General features: G+C 35.6%; 1 protein-coding gene across 2 annotated transcripts in view; it reads left to right on the top strand.

The window, feature by feature from the left end:
* LOC138706242 (zinc metalloproteinase nas-13-like) overlaps nucleotides 1–17793 on the top strand; it is a 53698-nt gene that overhangs the window by 19596 nt on the left and 16309 nt on the right. For both annotated transcript variants that reach the window (XM_069835291.1, XM_069835293.1), the window contains exon 2: nucleotides 17346–17498. In XM_069835291.1, the coding sequence (XP_069691392.1) occupies nucleotides 17346–17498 (153 nt within the window). The remainder of the gene's footprint in view (nucleotides 1–17345; nucleotides 17499–17793) is intronic.

Genomic DNA, 17793 nt, shown 5'->3' with positions numbered 1-17793 from the left:
TAACAAATATAAATGACACTCGGGAGGAAATTAAACGCATAATAAATATAGGAAATGCCTGTTATTATTCGGTTGAGAAGCTTTTGTCGTGTAATCTGCTCTCAAAAACCTGAAAGTTAGAATTTATAAAACAGTTATATTACCGGTTGTTCTGTATGGTTGCGAAACTTGGACACTCACTTTGAGAGAGGAATAGAGGTTAAGAGTGTTCGAGAGTAAGGTGCTTAGAAAAATATTTGGGATAGGAGGGATGAAGTTACAGGAAAATGGAGAAAGTTACACAACGTAGAACTGCACGTATTGTATTCTTCACCTGACATAATTAGGAGTATTAAATCCAGACGTTTGAGATGGGCAGGGCATGTAGCATGTTTGGGCGAATCTAGAAATGCATATAGAGTGTTAGTTGCAAGGCCGGTGGGAAAAAGATCTTTGGGGAGGATGAGACGTAGATGAGAAGGCAATATAAAAATGTATTTGAGGGAGGTGGGATGTGATGGTAGAGACTGGATTAATCTTGCTCAGATGGCGGGCTTATGTGAGGATGGCATTGAATCTCCCGGTTCCTTAAAAGCCATTTGTAAGTGAGTAAGTAAATGGTTATCTCGAATACTGTGGACGGATAAGGCCCACTTTACTCTCAAATGGTGGAGTCAATACTCAAATTGTCGAATATGGACAACAGACAATTCACATGCACATACGAAGTAATTACCATTTTTAGCACATTTTAAAGCCGCTTAGTTCATCATGATTGCTCAATTTGTTTGGCAGCAATGTTAATTCCAACTGTGTTACTGTAGTTACTTCATAATAATCCTATATTTCTTTATTATTAGTTAGAAATAACATATTATAAGATAAGAACGAAGGTGTAAATAATAAATTTATTGATTACCATAATTTTATTTTACACATTTTTTCATGATCATATCATCACAAAATAACACACTAACGAAATGATTTTTCACGCAATCTATACAGAACATGAGTAAGTTAATTCATTAAGTTCGTATTTTACATGATATTTCACGAAAACATTTGACAGCACACAGGGAAGAAACACAAGTGACAACTTGACGACACTCTCAATCCGCACTCTAATTGTAATTATTCACGTACAGTGACAGAAACACGACACGACAAATGGAAAGCGTCATAAATTAAAGACACAAATATGTGTACCAGTGACGATATGAGAAATGTTCCTGTATGTCTATGAATTTTCCAGTCTGACAATATTTCGTAATAAACGATATAAACACATGTACACAGTTGTGGACATACGTTGTATTTTACGAGTATAATCGATTATATTATTTAACGACGGTTTATCAACTGCTCGGCTACCTATTATCGCTGGAATTTCTGATAGCGAGATGGTATTTGGCGAGATGAGTCTGAGAGTTTCCGAAGATATTGCCTGGAATTCGCCTCACAGCTGGCGAAAATCTCGGAAAAATCCCAAGCGGATAATAAGTAGGCTGGCGAAGCACGGAGGGAGCTGACCTAGGAACGGGTAGGGTGGCCTGCTCGAAACCTGGGTGCGCAGCGAACCTTAGTGTAGTCAGCCGGTGTGGGTTTGGAAATTTAAGGTTAACGCAATAGGTCTTGAAATGTCGCAGTACTGGACCGTAGTATCCCCCCAGAAATTTCATTCCATTTCACATGCAAAGATGCATACATATATACAGTAGATGCATAAATACATATTGGGTGTTCATTTCAAAGTGTGTCATGACGTCACTGTTGTTGGGTCACCGATTTGAAGCGAGTTTCAGCTTATATGTTAGAGAAGTTGCCTATTATTTAAGGCGTTCTTCAATCTGAACTTGAGAACGTGTACGGTATAACTTGAACGTCATAGCAACAGATGGCAGTCTGTACGGTTTGTGTGCTACCATAACCTCTTTCGAACTGTGTTTTGCGCCGGCAAGTCGTACGCAGGGTATTTGTTATCATCGGTTGCGTACGGTAACATTCCACAACACAAATCAAATGCTCCGTGTCCATGTTGACCGTCGAAGTTAATGTCAACAAATACGTAAGTAATCGTCTTAACCCTCTCCCCATATCCCGGCAGTACGTATTTCCAAACAGTTCACATTCCTGCCACTACCGGCGTTACCGTACGTATCGGTATGTACTCTTCAGAATGAACGCCGTACATGCTAGGCAACTTCTCTGCCTCTTAGGTTATACACCTCTGCGGAAGTGTAGGAAGATTGAATTCTCTAGGCTCATCGGCTAGCCACATGACGGCATACAGCGAGCCATGACACATTTTGAACTGAACACCCAGTAGATGGATACATACTGTCCAAATTTCACTAGAGGATCTTTGCGAGGGGAGTATGGTTCTTGCGGGGTAAGAGGAGAGAGTAAGCCAGTAACTCGGCGTTCTTGAAGGAGCTGGTGGATGGGGGTGATGTCATTTGCCGGCTGGGACAAACAAGACTCGGTCAATGGCCGACCGGTTCCGTGTCGGGGGTAAGTTATAAGAGTGGGGGGAAAACTCGCATTCCTTGCGCGGATCTTCTCGTGAAATGCGGACTGTACATGGATACAGATATGCACACACATACCTACACACATAAAGTACATCTCTCACATTTTAGCCCGGCGAAGTTGGTAGCTGTGATAGTAAAAGGATCCAATTTAGCAGTGCCTGTGCTGGATATGAATTTGAAGTATACAGATTGAAAACCGGATAGAAGCAAACATTTCTTTCTCTGCTATTATTTGTTAAAATCTGTTGCTTTGTCAATTGCGCTGTTATCTAAGCTTCTGTGGAACTGCTGATAGCTAGATGAGTCCGAGAATTTGCCTTGGGATTACCTGATATTCGCCACAGCTGGGGAAATTTAGCAAAACTTTTTTAGGAGTCCAGCTCGCTACTACTAGCTACAATACATTGTGAGTCACTATTAATTTGAACTCTATCATATCCAAGTTACTCTGCTCACGACTTCTCATTTCATAAAGTCAGGTTCAATCCAGAGTAAAATATTGTGAGATTTTTGGTGAACAACCAATTGTGGGGCAGTTTTTGTTCGTGAGCTTTGGTTTTTCCCGTACCGGGATTCAATTCTGGACACATTCTATGAAACGTATCATGTATAAAGCGGCCTATAGAACAGTCTCTTCCCTCCCCCTTTCAACTACTTTTCTGTCCTCACTCATTTCTGATTCGAACCTGACTCCTACGTCTTCCGAGGAGGTTTTATGAGATTTGTAGTGGTTAAAGTTTCGACATAATGTTGGCCTGAGAACTTCTGATACTTTATCATTTCTTCACCATTGCTCCGTTATGCATGGCATTTCGTTGCCTACGAATAGCCTCTGTTGTTAAAAAGGGTCGTGTGTCCGTGCAGTTATAGGTCGAGAGAAAGTTCAGAAATGGCCTTAGGCCAAGGTCGACAGCGGACTTCATAGCCGAGAAAGAAAGTTAGAAGTGAGTGTTAAACAATGGAAAATGTATCTAAAATAAGTTCAGGGCAGTTATGAGTGGTAACTCGTGGAAGAGGAATTTTTAATCTTCTCTATTGGGCGTGTAAAGTAATTATTAAAATATAAATTAGTCACTGTATTTATTGTAGTTGTTTTCATTTGTGTATTGAGTCATATTTATTACCCATTTTATTTATTGCAAAACCGATTTATTACATTTTATAATTTATTTTTAATTTCACATTTCTAGATAAAGTTATTGTTTTGACGTCGTCGTCGTCGTCTTCATCATAATTTTTTTAGTAGATTATTTTACGACGCTTCATCAACAGCTTAGGTTATTTAGCGTCTGAATGAGATGAAGGTGATAATGCCGGTGAAATGAGTCCGGGGTCCAACACCGAAAGTTACCCAGCATTTGCTCATATTGGGTTGAGAGAAAACCCCGGAAAAAACCTCAACCAGGTAACTTGCTCCGACCGGGAATCGAATCCGGGCCACCTAGTTTCGCGGCTAGACGCGCTAACCGTTACTCCACAGGTGTGGACTTCATCATAATCATCATCTAGCTTTCAAGGAGTTAGGGCATTTGTTAACCTGTACCGGTCTCACGTTTCCAAAAATCGTTTCATAGGTATTATTTTTTACAGAAATCTGAAAAACAGTACGCACAAATATATACTCGAATTGAGCTGTAAAAAGGATTTTTATTGCTTTAAATTGGTCGGAATATCCTATCTCTGTAATGATAATTTATACCCTATTTTATAAGCTTGTGTCAAACATAAATTAAGCAATTTTTCACCACATGTTTCTCACTGATTGTTCTCAATTCTGATAAAAAAGTTTCTTCTTTTTCTTTTGCCTCAATTTCACCTTTTCCTTGGACGTCCCTCATCTCGTTTTCCTTTAGGTCAGGGCCGGGCATGAGAGCGGCTCAGTCGAGCCGGCCAGAGCTGCTCTCGCTCCGCAAGGCACTTCAATTCCAAGCCAGAGCAGAACGCTCAATCAGTGGCGGACTCACATTACAGCTACCTTCCCTGCATTAATATAACAGGAGCCACGGTTGTTCTATTCATTCAGTCTGTCAGTACATAATAGTTTATAAGAATATTACATCAATCCATTGTACATTACAGAATTTATAACACTCTTATTAATTTAATTAAATAAACTTCGCTCTATGCACACACACAAATCATTAGGCTTATTTACATAACCCATACGCACATACTGCAATCTCCTCACCACGGTTCTACGAGACAGGCGTATGGCTTCCACTTCCCCTACTTGCTGTGGACAGAGTTCATCTGCCAATATAATTAAACATCGCTTGATGAATTCACCTTCGTTGAACGTTTTCAATTCCTTTGCAATTTCGTGGCAAATTTTGTAGGTAATTCTCATAGCCAATTCACTAAGTGCATTATTGTCATCCTGTTAATATATAATATACTATAATATAATATAATATAATATAATATAATATAATATAATATAATATAATATATGGTATGATATGATATGATATGATATGATATGATATGATATGATATGATATGATATGATATGATATGATATGATATGATATGATATGATATGACCATAAATTAATACAACTTAAAAAACATGTTTCTCAGGTACATTATATTACAGTATCTATTCGATATTTATATTGCATTATAAGTTATTATAGTACATTTAGTAATATATAATTTTAAATTATACAAGTATTATGATAGGCCTATATCATAGTATAGTATATTACAGTTCATGATATATAATATGATGTATGATATATCATGAACTGCAATATACTATACTATGATATATCATAATACTTGTATAATTTAAAATTATATATTACTAAATGTATAATAACTTATAATGCAATGTAAATATCAAATAGATACTCTAATATAATGTACCTGAGAAACATTTTCTATAAGTTGTATTAATTTATGGCGTTCATTACCAACATATTTGTCATATTCAGTAGCATGTTGTAAAGAATAATGTCGTTGGATATTGAACTTCTTAATCAGTTGGAGTGTTTTATGCCAAATTTAACACTTCACTAATCCACTGCTCTCTACCAAAAAGAACTCCTCCTCCCATGATACATTAAAAGCATTGGGAGTAGCGGGCCGCTTTAGTGTATGAGCGGAAGCTCCGTCTTCAAAGTTCGTCTCACACTGCAGTCAACACTGCACCGACATTGAATGACGTACAGTATGCTTACGTCACAGCGCTCCCAAGATGCGCTCTTTAAAGCACACAGCGCTCATTTCTCAGAATCACGTAATGCCCAGCCCTGCTTTAGGTCTTTAGTAATATCTTTTTAGGTAATCTTGGAGAATTCCTTTTCCGTAAGTGTTCTTTGCAATTATTTTTATATTCTTGAATTTTATAATTTATAGAGAATGTATTTAGTTTAATTTCTCAAATTTGACTTCGTATTTTATCAAGTGCAGTACAGCATTTTACTGATAGGAGGAATTCCATTTCATAAGTTTGGATATTGCTTAAGTCTTCCTTATATGCCATTCACATTTCATTTCCATACAAATTTAATTTGATGGCGCAACCATTACTTTATAAAATTTAATCTTTGTATCTTTACGAGTTTGCTTTAATGATTGTGCACATTGATATCGTTGAAGTTTAATATTAACACCTCTATTATAATTAAAGTAATGTCATTATCTAAATAGTTAAAATACTGGACTTCCTCTTATAGCCGATATAAAGAATTATGAACTGAATAATTCTCTTCTTAACTTGCAACAGTTAATAAAAAATTAACCCATAATTTATTATAATACATTTAAAAACACTTCTGCTATAGTTGAGAAAAATAGCTGTAGGAAGATCTGATAAAAATTTGAGGTTGAGAAAATTGGTCATGGAGTGAAATAAATTTAACATTACATGCAGGAATAGGGCGGTCCGAATCCCCTTAAAAATTCACCGTATACCGATAATTTGTATTTGATGGCGAGTATGCTAACCAGTAAATCAACCAATGAAAACTACTAACGGTAGTAAATGGGGGGAAACGAAAACATGAGGAAATATGAAAAGACTTACTGGCTTGTAACTTTCTTCATAATATGTTACATGGCCGCTTTATGTCCCTCAAATGCATGGAATTATAGACATTATCTTCTCTTATTTTAGGTGATGAAGTGTCGTTACAGTGAGTTGAAACCTGCTGAACGATAATGTAGAACATATTCAGTACAAATTACGTAACGGGAATAAATAGACGTATTGAGGGTGAAACAACTATCACATACGTCAATCAAAGTAACAGTTGGGTGGATTTAGAAGCTTGTTTTCAAACGCAATATTTCTTAAATAACTTTCAACAAGTCACTGGCCAGCTATTTCTCATGTCGCCAACTGTATTTTGAAGGCATTGCAAATCATAATTTAGATAGAGACGTCTGATGCCTCTGGACGACATTTCCTACAACTGCAGAAAAGTAACAAAAAATAGACTGGAAGAAATTAGTTGTCTGTATATAAGTAGGTTTATAATAAAAATATTAAAGAAATGAGTTACATATTTTAAAATTTAGATATTCACCAAAATACATATAAAAAACTAATAGAGGGTTCTCAGAATCCCGATAATTGTCTGAATACGTCTTTGTTTCATTATTTTCTGTTTTATTGTAATATTTTGAACGTTAGAAATATGTTTTATTTATTGTTTGATATTTTATTGTATTTGATTTTTTATTATTAAGGATATGATTGAGGTTTCCTTTCATAAATAAAATACATAAGCCATAGATTATTAACGCATATTATTTTATTTTACATTTGGTGCTACAGGGAATTCAAAATACACGTAAAAATATAAGCTAAAAGACTAAACTTGTTTAGGACATGTAGTGAGAACCCCAGAAGGAAACAGAGTTATTAAGATAGATTGAAGAACTACCATATGGACAAAGGCCACTGAAAAAGCGAAGGTCCACACCTGTGTAGTAACAGCGCGTCTGGCCGCGAAACCAGTTGGCCTGAGTTCGATTCCCGGTTGGGGCAAGTTACCTGGTTGAGGTTTTTCCGGAGTTTTCCCTCCACTCATTATGAGCAAATGCTGGGTAACTATCGGTGCTGGACCCCGGACTCATTTCACCGGCATTATCACCATCTCATTCAAACGCTAACTAACCTAAGATGTTGATAGAGCGTCGTAAAATAAAATACCAAAATAAATAAAAAAAAGCGAAAACTTCGATATTTAGGCCTAGATAATTTAGAAAAGGACATACAAATGTTAAACATTTGTGATTGGAAAATAATCAGTACAGACTAGGCATTCGATGATATTTTATTGAGAGTTGGAGAATAATAAAATCTTTCAGATGATATACAGAAAAATATAGGGTGTCGTTTAAAAATGTTTCCGATGACGTCACAACTCGCACAACAATGCTATTAAGAATGGTTTGTTTTTGTAAAAAAGTATCTTTTAATATATACTCTTTGACGTTTCCGAGCGTTTTTCGAGAAACATTTCCATTTAGCTACAGCAGAAAATATGCGTGACTCTTGAAACGCACTGTATACTCTTAGTTTAGAAGAGTCCAGAAGTATATAGATTTTACTTTCCTGGTAACTATAAAAACTATTGCTTAGAGTATATAAATGTTTACCTACCTAATAACTCCAAAACACTAAAAGTCACTTACCATGTTTTACCTCCGAACCAGTCAATTCATCTTGATCGTTAGGAGCGTGAGAGTACCATTTATTTATCGGATCATTGCAATTGATGAAACATGGACCATATCCTAAGAAAAAACGAGGGTAAAAAGGCAATGTAACGAATGGCACCAGCCAACATCTCAAAGTACCAACGAACTGAGACAAAACCAAGGAATTTGAAAGTGTTTGCATATGACGGCAAAGGTATCATTAGTTCCGTTCTCGGCACAGAGACAAACAGGAAACGTTGCACTCTAGCAGGCCTACCGTTACTTCCTTGAGCATCATCTGCCACTAGTCCGTTGCTGGAATCACACCTGAATGTTTTACACGATTATGTTGTTGTCATTGGCGTGAGGTTGCAGCTGAGCAGATGGCAATAGGAGATATTGCAGTGTTCACCATTTTCTTCTGAAAAGAAACCGTGCCTATGTCCGGAGATGAAACAAGTATATAGAGGCAAGCACTTGCGAGACGTTGAGGTATAATTCCAGTTTTAAAGCGATCTCTTTGCTCAATAACAAATAATCACAACATAGATAGCATTCTGAATTATTGTTTCTTTTGCTGTCGGTTCCATCTACTCCCCAGTATAGTATAAATCCGCCCTGGGAAATAGGTCTAAATTCAACTGTTCTTTTTTTAATGTGACATTGTGTGTTGATTTAACTTAAAGCAGCGTTTCTCAAATTTTTCTAAAGTGAGGACCACTTTTTAAAGTCAGAACAGTTCCGCGGACCACCTTATTCTTGTTCCCTTCGAAAGCAAATTTATCATTTATGTAGCATATTTTAATACCAGTATACTTACATTTTAATGTAGAAATAATTAATTGAAATTAATGTAATTCAATTAATTTTATATTAGTATTAACTAATTAAGTTAATGTTAATGGAATAAAATTTCTTATATCGTCATTTGCAAAAACAGAAATAAAAAAAATTAATGCAGAAACATATCCGATTTTCAACAAGTAAAGATGCAATTTTGCATGTTCTATTATTGGTGTACGACGTACAGTATGTGACCATTTGAATGTGCAGACTGGGTATGTGCGAAACTATTAAGAAAGTCACAAATACATGAAAAGGTTCGGTATTTTGGTTCTGTTATGAATTCGGGTGGTCCCTAGCTGGGTAACAGGCACAGCGCCAGATTTGCACGGAAAAGATGGCGAGAAACACCACTTTCATAGTGTTTTAAATCCCTCTTTTGTTGCTGAGAATAGAGTGGGAAGGCGATAGACGGGTAGGGTAAATAAATTTCATAAAATGTCAGTACTGGGAGAAAAAGTGAAAGGCGATTGCCATGTATCATTTACAAACTCTGAGATTTTCAGCTATAGTGTGATACACAATTCGATTGAATTTTATTTTTTCTTCTGTCTTTTTTGAAGGACCACAAGGGCAGACCTCGAGGACCACAGGTGGTCCGCGGACCATAGTTTGAGAAACGCTGACTTAAAGAATCGGTGTCGTGTTGACTTCACATTACAGGAGTCCAACCGAAAGTTCCTTCTAAATATGTTAGATCTCGAAGTAGTTCACAAATGTACAGGGATATAAGCCAAATCTCTTCGACTTTAGGTGCTACAGAAAGAGAAAGGAATGAGCAACTAACTGTAAATAAAAGGTATTTGAAGAATAAGTACGCATTAAGATATCGAAATACTACACTGGAATTAATTTGAATTGAACAACATCAGAAATTTAGGTGACAAAAGTAAACTCTGAGGCCAAAACACGGACCTCACAAATACGAAGCAAGCGTAGGCCTATTATATAGTCATGTTAGAAAAGTTGTTTGCATTACCCAAACAATTGTAATATGTAAACGAAGTCGAAAGTAAAAGCATAAACAAAATTTTGTTTTAAAGTGAGTTATCTTATCACAGAAAGTAATTTCTCACTCTCACTTATACTTGACTCTGACGTTCCTGGAAGAAAGCATACGTTACCGCAATTTCACCTTTTCGTATCACAACTACTTCCGCTCTGACACAGAGAAATGGGCGATTAGATGTCAACCACTTCCTTTTACCTCACCGTACAGCATAATCTCTCCAGATGAGGTTATGTGACAATTTTTGAAGTCTTCGGGTGTATTATAATTTAAAAATATTAGTATGTCCCGTTCCTCATGCGTGAATCCACCACCGAAGGGAGGAGACAATCAGGGTTGTTTACATTGAAATGTGTTCTAATTTTTATTATAGACCTGAATAAAATTATTTTCCTTATGTTTAAAATATAAACTTTTTGAGAAGGTCTGATTGAGGTAATGGCAAATTAACAAAAACAATTTGGGAAAAATATATATTTTAAAATGAATTATTGATTGAATGAATGAATAAATGAGTGGATAAATGAATGCATGTAGAAAGGAAAAAAAGAGAAGGCAAGATCTAAGGAAGGAATCGGTGAATGAATTCAGGAAAGAATGGACGAAAGATGGAAGATGGAACAAAGTAAACTAACAATTACGCCACCAACTAATCTAATAGAAATCCAAATATAATTAAATACAGAAAAATTAATTAAAATTACAAATACACGCAATCTTCCTCATTAGTAAATAGAAATATATAAGAATAATCATACAACATCTACGAAGTGTCAATATCACCTCTTCAAAGGATAAATGTCCAATTTTTATATTTCCATTTCATACAATATTCTGGTCACGAGACATAATCATATACTTTGTCTTATCCGGATGTACTTCCAAACCTATCGCTTTACTTGCTTTAAGTAAAATTTCCGTGTTTTCTCTAATCGTTTGTGGATTTCCTCCTAACATATTCACGTCATCCGAATAGACAAGCAGCTGATGTAACCCATTCAATTCCAAATCCTCTCTGTTATCCTGAACTTTCCTAATGGCATATTCTAGAGCGAAGTTAAAAAGTAAAGGTGATAGTGCATCTCCTTGCTTTAGCCCGCAATGAATTGGACGAGCATCCAAGAGAAACTGACCTATACGAACTCTGGCAGTAATACTATACCGAAAATTAGTGGCTTTCGAACCAGGAAAACTTCAGAGTCATCAATACCAAAAATTGTTTAAACGTCAATGAAGGCGATTCACTTTCGCAGTCAAAGCAAACTGCTTGATCTCTATGTAAACTCATCATTGAAATAAGATGCTAGTTGGCTAGTGACTTTGACGTTTAATGAGATGTTTCTATTAAATAATATTTGTATTAATCACTGCGGGCGGCCGGGTAGCTCAGTTGGTAGAGCAGCTGGCTACGGACTGGAAGGTCCGGGGTTCGATCCCAGGTGGTAACAGGATTTTTTCTCGTTGCCAAACTTTCAGAACGGCCCCGAGGTTCACTCAGCCTTCTATAAAATTGAGTACCGGGTCTTTCCCGGGGGTAAAAGGCGGTCAGAGCGTGGTGCCGACCACACCACCTCATTCTAGTGCCGAGGTCATGGAAAGCATGGGGCTCTACCTCCATGCCCCCCAAGTGCCTTCATGTCATGTTACGGGGATACCTTTACCTTTTTTATTAATCACTGCTACTTTACTAAAGAACATTCAGTAAATTTGTTAAAAATTAAGTAAATGGGAAAACAATTATTTCCAATCTGTCCGACCGGGAATATGATTATTAAACGAACCTAAATGCAGTAACTTCAAACAAAACACATAATTTCAGATAAAAATTAGTGATGCCGTGATTCACTATAATGTATGATTAGTTTGAAGTTGAAGTTCAAATTAATGAACGCGAAAGATGTCCGAAGTCCAATTATGAAAGTTACTCAGCAATTCTGCTTCAATTGGTTGAGGGGGAAAATTTAGGGAACAGAAAACCTAACCAGGTAAATTGTCTCAACCAGGATTTGAACTCGGACCCGCTCGACAACAACAACAACTACTACTACTACTACTACTACTACTACTACTACTACTACTACTACTACTAATACTACTACTACTACTACTACGAGGAGGATAATGTGTAAAGATGTTTACATTAGAAGAAGAACTGCAATGTTAACATGACAATTGTAAAAAAAATTAGGTCACTAGAGATGAACAAAACTAACTGCCGCTCTCGCTCGCTCTGTTCGTTGTATTTGTCTTTCGAATCTCGTCTCGTCATTCTCGTGCGCTTCTAGTCTCGCTCATCATTCTCGAAATAGCATTTGGTCGGCGTGGAAAGATTTCGTAATTTTGAATAACATACATCATTGAAATAAATAACATTATAAATGTTTAAATGAGACAAAAAGACAAAACAGAACAGTATCTTAGTTATCAAAATGTTCTGATTCTATTATATGATATTACGTATGGTTATATAAATAAAAAAAAATTCTCAAATAAATTTGCATTTCTAAGAAACATAAAACATAGCGTTAATATCTTTTTACTTTAGATTGCACACTTGATCTCAAACATATGAAAAGAAAATTCTTAGTCTTTTAATAAGGGCCTAGTAATTAAATAAAGAGTGGGGAACGGATTATTATACACTGAAAAGTAGAGATGTTTCAAATAGGCTGCTTGATTGTTTATACATATATAAGTTGCCAAAGTAGATAGAAGTTAAGTCAGGTGTAAACAACTATGGCGATTCAAGGCTGCTTGATGTTCGTGACTTCGGGAGTGATCAATCTCGACGTCTGAAAACACTCACAAGCAGTCTTTACGTCAACATTGTCGTGCGGGTTTTCGGCTTTGCGGGCGCTGTTAGTCATGCTTTTTCGATCGTTGTTAATCTCTAGCAATCACTCTTATAATTAGTGACGAGAAAAGAGAAAATAAGAAGCATATGTGCTGAGATTGAAAGAAAATGGTAAAGAACATGCAAGCTTGAAATGAAATGAACATTTATTTTAGCTACAAAGTTACAGTATAAACATGATAGCTTTTCCCTGACTCATGAAGTAGTGATATGCTGATTTATACTTTTCAATCGAGAATAGGAGTAAGAAAGGGCGACTAAACGAAGAAGTCAGTGAATAATTACAGAATGAGGATTGATTTTAGAAATTAATTCTGGTATTTGAAAAACATCAACTGTCACTAATGACATTCCCGTTGAAGTACCTGTTGTTTTGTTGTTATACCTTTGGCTTCTTCCCTAATTTTTTTAATGAATCCTATCCTTGCTTCATAGCTCATGCAACTATCGAGCCACTCCGAAAATTCTTTACATATCCACGCCAAGGAATTCCTTATCGTAAAATAATTACAAGCATTTACATACTGTAGATAAGTCGCTATAATTAGCTGTACACAAAAAAAAACATGAATACTTTGGTTACCCTTCTGTCCATTTTAGTCAAAATATTTTTGAGAGAGTTTTTATTACTGTCAGATATAGATCGCAGATGTGAAATAGGCCTAATGTGTTTATGTACATTTCAAGAAGTAGTGATGGAGAGGCGACGGAAGGAACAGATTGCTTGTAGAAACCATAACTGAACTGCAGACAATTTTTTAAACACTGAGTTAATGATATGACAATAAAAGAGCGATTGGAAAAGTATGAGTGTGATCAATACGTTTTAATAGTGTCATAAAAGGACTTTTAGGCACATGGAATAGATGTTTCTATGTATTTTTTCAACGTATTTTAAAGGACAACAAAATGTGAGTGAAACCTTTTTTTAAATCGCTCAAAAGACGCCAAGAATTTTGCATGAATCAAAGATTAAATGCTAAAGAAACATACAAAAGTATGAAACTTTTATATAAAAAAATTGAATGTCTTGTGTTTTTACGATGTTGTACAAAATCTTGAATACATTTTTTCGTTCTTACTATACTGAATTGATCTTTTATGCAAGAAGTTTCGGTTACGATTTCTATGGAGGTTTCATAAATTGAGCTGGATGGTTTGAACCATTTCTCTCGAGAAACGTTGGCATATTTCAATCAAAATGCCTTTGCGTAGAAAGTAAGAAAACAATTGAAACTTTTCTTATTGGAAATCTTGGGTAATTCAAATTTTTTTTTCGTCCCTTCAACTTCGAATTCACCTAGTTTGACTGTGCTAATGTACTTACACTATTAATAGTTTATAAATCTTCTCACCATTCGTGAGCTGTCACAAGGGACAAAGAGTACTTAACCATATAAATGTTTACAAGTTCATTGAACCATTGATTTTGTTTTAACAATGAAACTCCTACAAGTACATAGCAGCAAATATATTTTGAGATTAGTGGAAATATACCTGTTTTAGAGAGGTAAGTGTTACAAAAAGTAAAGAATGCTAATGAACTCAGTTTGATTTCGAATATAGGTGATGCTTCAGGAGAGCAATTGATCCTTTCAATGCAGCTAAGGTTACAACCGGAATAATAGATGTAGGCATTCCAAGCCTCTTAAGGGGATGCGCTACTGAATTTTCTAATTTCTACATTTTAAGAGATAATGTATTGAAATTTTAAAAGCATATTATAATCATGATTATGAATTAATCAGGAAAATTTCAATGATCTAAGTCAAGAAATAACTCTTTTAAAAATAAAATTAGAAAATAACGTTTATTTTTGGAAACCGTTTTTTGGAATATAAAACAAGAGTTTTGTATGTTTTTTATAGTGCATATTATAGCTGAAACACAGGTTGTGGTAATGGAGCATTGGAATTTAGCATATGAAGAGTAAAATAAAAAAAAAACATGACATTTCTTCAAAAACTGTCATTTTTCAGTAGCGCATCCCCTTAAACACATCTTTCATGAAGAGAGTAGCGGTACCTCTTGCTCCAACCAGAAGTACGATTACTTCAAGCTCTTTTAGCTGGTATTTTTGGAGGTAATAGGGAATGGTAGGATTGTAGCTATTCCTTTTTTCATTATCCACTTCTGCTGGCTCTCTTACTGCTATTCTACTGTCAGTAGTACTGGCGTATCACTACTTCAAGTCCACTACCACTACTTCGGATACTGATAGGCCTACTATCGATGTTACTACCGTTAATACTAATACTTTCATTATTTACACTACTACTACTGCTACAATAATACCGCTACAACCACTTATGTCACCGTCTTTACTACTACTGCTATTATTATTATTATTATTATTATTATTATTATTATTGTTATTATTATTATTATTATTACTGATATTTTCATGTAAGCAGTTCACCAAAAATCATCTTACTAACTCTTGGGAATCAAGTGTCTTTTCACCATGCTTACGTTGTGTTATCTTTGTGAAAGTTTAAAAAATATTCCAAGCATTGAGTTAAAACAGTAATAATGTGCTGTCCCGTAAATAAAGACGTAGAATTGTCTATTATCAGCTCTGACTGTCATATTTACAGCAGTCAAGATAGTAACATTACTCTATTTTGTCGAAAGAACTCCTTTACACTCTCGCGCTGGTCGTTACAGTGTTTTGTTTAATGCATCGCTCAAAGGTCTGCATTGATGGCAGGATCTATATTGCACCTTTAATATATCTCCATGTTTTTATATTTTATATTACATCACGTAACATTTTATCTCTCATACATTATACCTTGAGGTTACTGTCGTTCATATTTTGTCATGTAACTGTTCTCAGATAAGCATCAGACACGAAACGTAACGGAAAATCTTCAGGTAGAAATGGTCCACATTATTATAGTGGAAGGGAATCTTAGCCCAATTACAGAAAAAACCTAAATATTGATGTAGGATGGACTGTCTTGTTGAATTTTTAGATAAAACTGTAAATTCTTTCGCTCTACTACGCATAACCCTAGATCATATATACCCCAGATAGGTAGGCCTTATAGGCTTTGACGTTAACAACTTTTGTCAGGTTTACTACGCTGCCATCTAGTTGTTACATAAGGAGTCACGTCATAATTCCCATTTGAATTTCATTAGCGACTGTACTGTCATCTCGTTTACGGCGGACGGGTGGCGATCCTGGCGGTTGTTCTCTTTAAAGTACAAACGAATTTAACACAGCAGCGATCTATCTGTTGTGATCTGGGATATAACTGAATTAAGAAAGCCAATGACATAGTATCACATGCTTACATGTGAACTTTCAGGCAGAGAAGAGAAATATCTATTTTATTTTGGAATACCAGAAGACACTACTTCAAAATGAGAAATCTCATATCATTCGAATAAATGTATTTACTGAGTCTTTCAATTTCTTAATTTTTCTCTCTTTTATGGTTTTAGTTTTAAAATCGTTTATAATTTAACATTTCAGCATTTTTTACGTTTTTATACGGGAATATTTGTAATTTCCTCGCATGTTTTTATATTTTTCGGTTCTTTCCCCTTCATATGATAATCTTTTGTCTCTCCTATCTTTACATTTTTCATCATTTTTATCTATTTTGTAATTGTAATGTTAGTCTATCATTCTAACTTCTATCTTATAAATTTATTGAGGTTCAAAATGGAATTGAAATTGATTGAAATTCAAATAATACAAATAGAAATGTAGGCTATAGAGCAAGATAAAAGATAACACAAAAGCACAAAATCAGTGATAATAAAAAAGCAAAGAAAATAAATAAAATACACATTCCTCTTCGTTAAAGTTTCAAATTATAACCTACTTAAACTATATTTAATACATTTTAAATGTTCATTGGACAAATATTGGAAATTAGTTCGAGATGTTAACATACGGTAACGATTTCACTATTAATATGAATACACAGAAATTGCTTGCGTTTACTACTCAAAACTTGCATATTTTTCAATTGTAATACAGCTTCTTTCACATTTTTGGAGCAACAGGAAGGGATTTCCTTCTTTTCTATATGTAGCCAGACGAGCTTTCAAAATTGATATAGAAAATTAGTTATCTCGTGTAATCAAATGCTTGTGTGCGCCGTAGCAGTAATTCTTTTTGCTGCAGTAGGCGTTGTACTCAATGCACCATTTAAGACGAATACCTACATACAGCATATGAGTCGGTAGGGAAAACGGGAAAGCCCTGCTAAAACCTACCATCAAGCATCTTCTTTGTCCACTACACATTGTAGTTGGATTTAAACCTGGGTTACCAGCGTACAAAACTGACGCTCTAGTCGTTCAATGCACCTTTTTTGTCTTTTAATTGTATCCTTATTATGATTGTGAATGTTTTCTTTTGCCTCTTATTTTTACTTTTCCATTTTGTATTTTTCTCTGTAGAATTTAATACTTACATGCCTTATTATTTATGTGGGCGTCTTGCGTCTATTCACAGGTGCCGCAGTCATGGCAGTACTAGGAATCTACGTGCTACTGCTAATATCGTCTGCATTTTCTTTTCCATTGGAGGATGAAAATGCATTGCAACCTGAAATTGTCATGTTTCGGGAAACCACATTGTACGATGAGCAAGTTGTCAGAGAAGCAGGTATGTACTCGTACTAAGACTAGATGACCATTTCGTTAGTGGAACGTAAACACCGGCTAAACTAATGCTGTGACTCTAAACTCCGTGTCTGGAATCTGTAGAGTTTGTCAGCGCATTTGGGTGGAGACAGAGAAGCGAATGGGCGGACCCTAACAGTGCGGGAGTGTGTTACGGGCTGCATCGGCTCGAAATCGCTAAGGGGTAATATGCGCGTGGCATTTTAAACTGCAGTTGAATTCAGATAGAAATTATCCCCTCACTGCAGTCGCTCATTTCCTTCAAGCAATGCTTTCCC

This window comes from Periplaneta americana, chromosome 9 (assembly GCF_040183065.1).
Source record: "Periplaneta americana isolate PAMFEO1 chromosome 9, P.americana_PAMFEO1_priV1, whole genome shotgun sequence".
Classification (NCBI taxonomy): Eukaryota; Metazoa; Arthropoda; class Insecta; order Blattodea; family Blattidae; genus Periplaneta; species Periplaneta americana.
The sequence above is the reverse complement of the archived record's forward strand: the minus strand, read 5'-3'. Positions and strand labels throughout refer to the sequence as shown.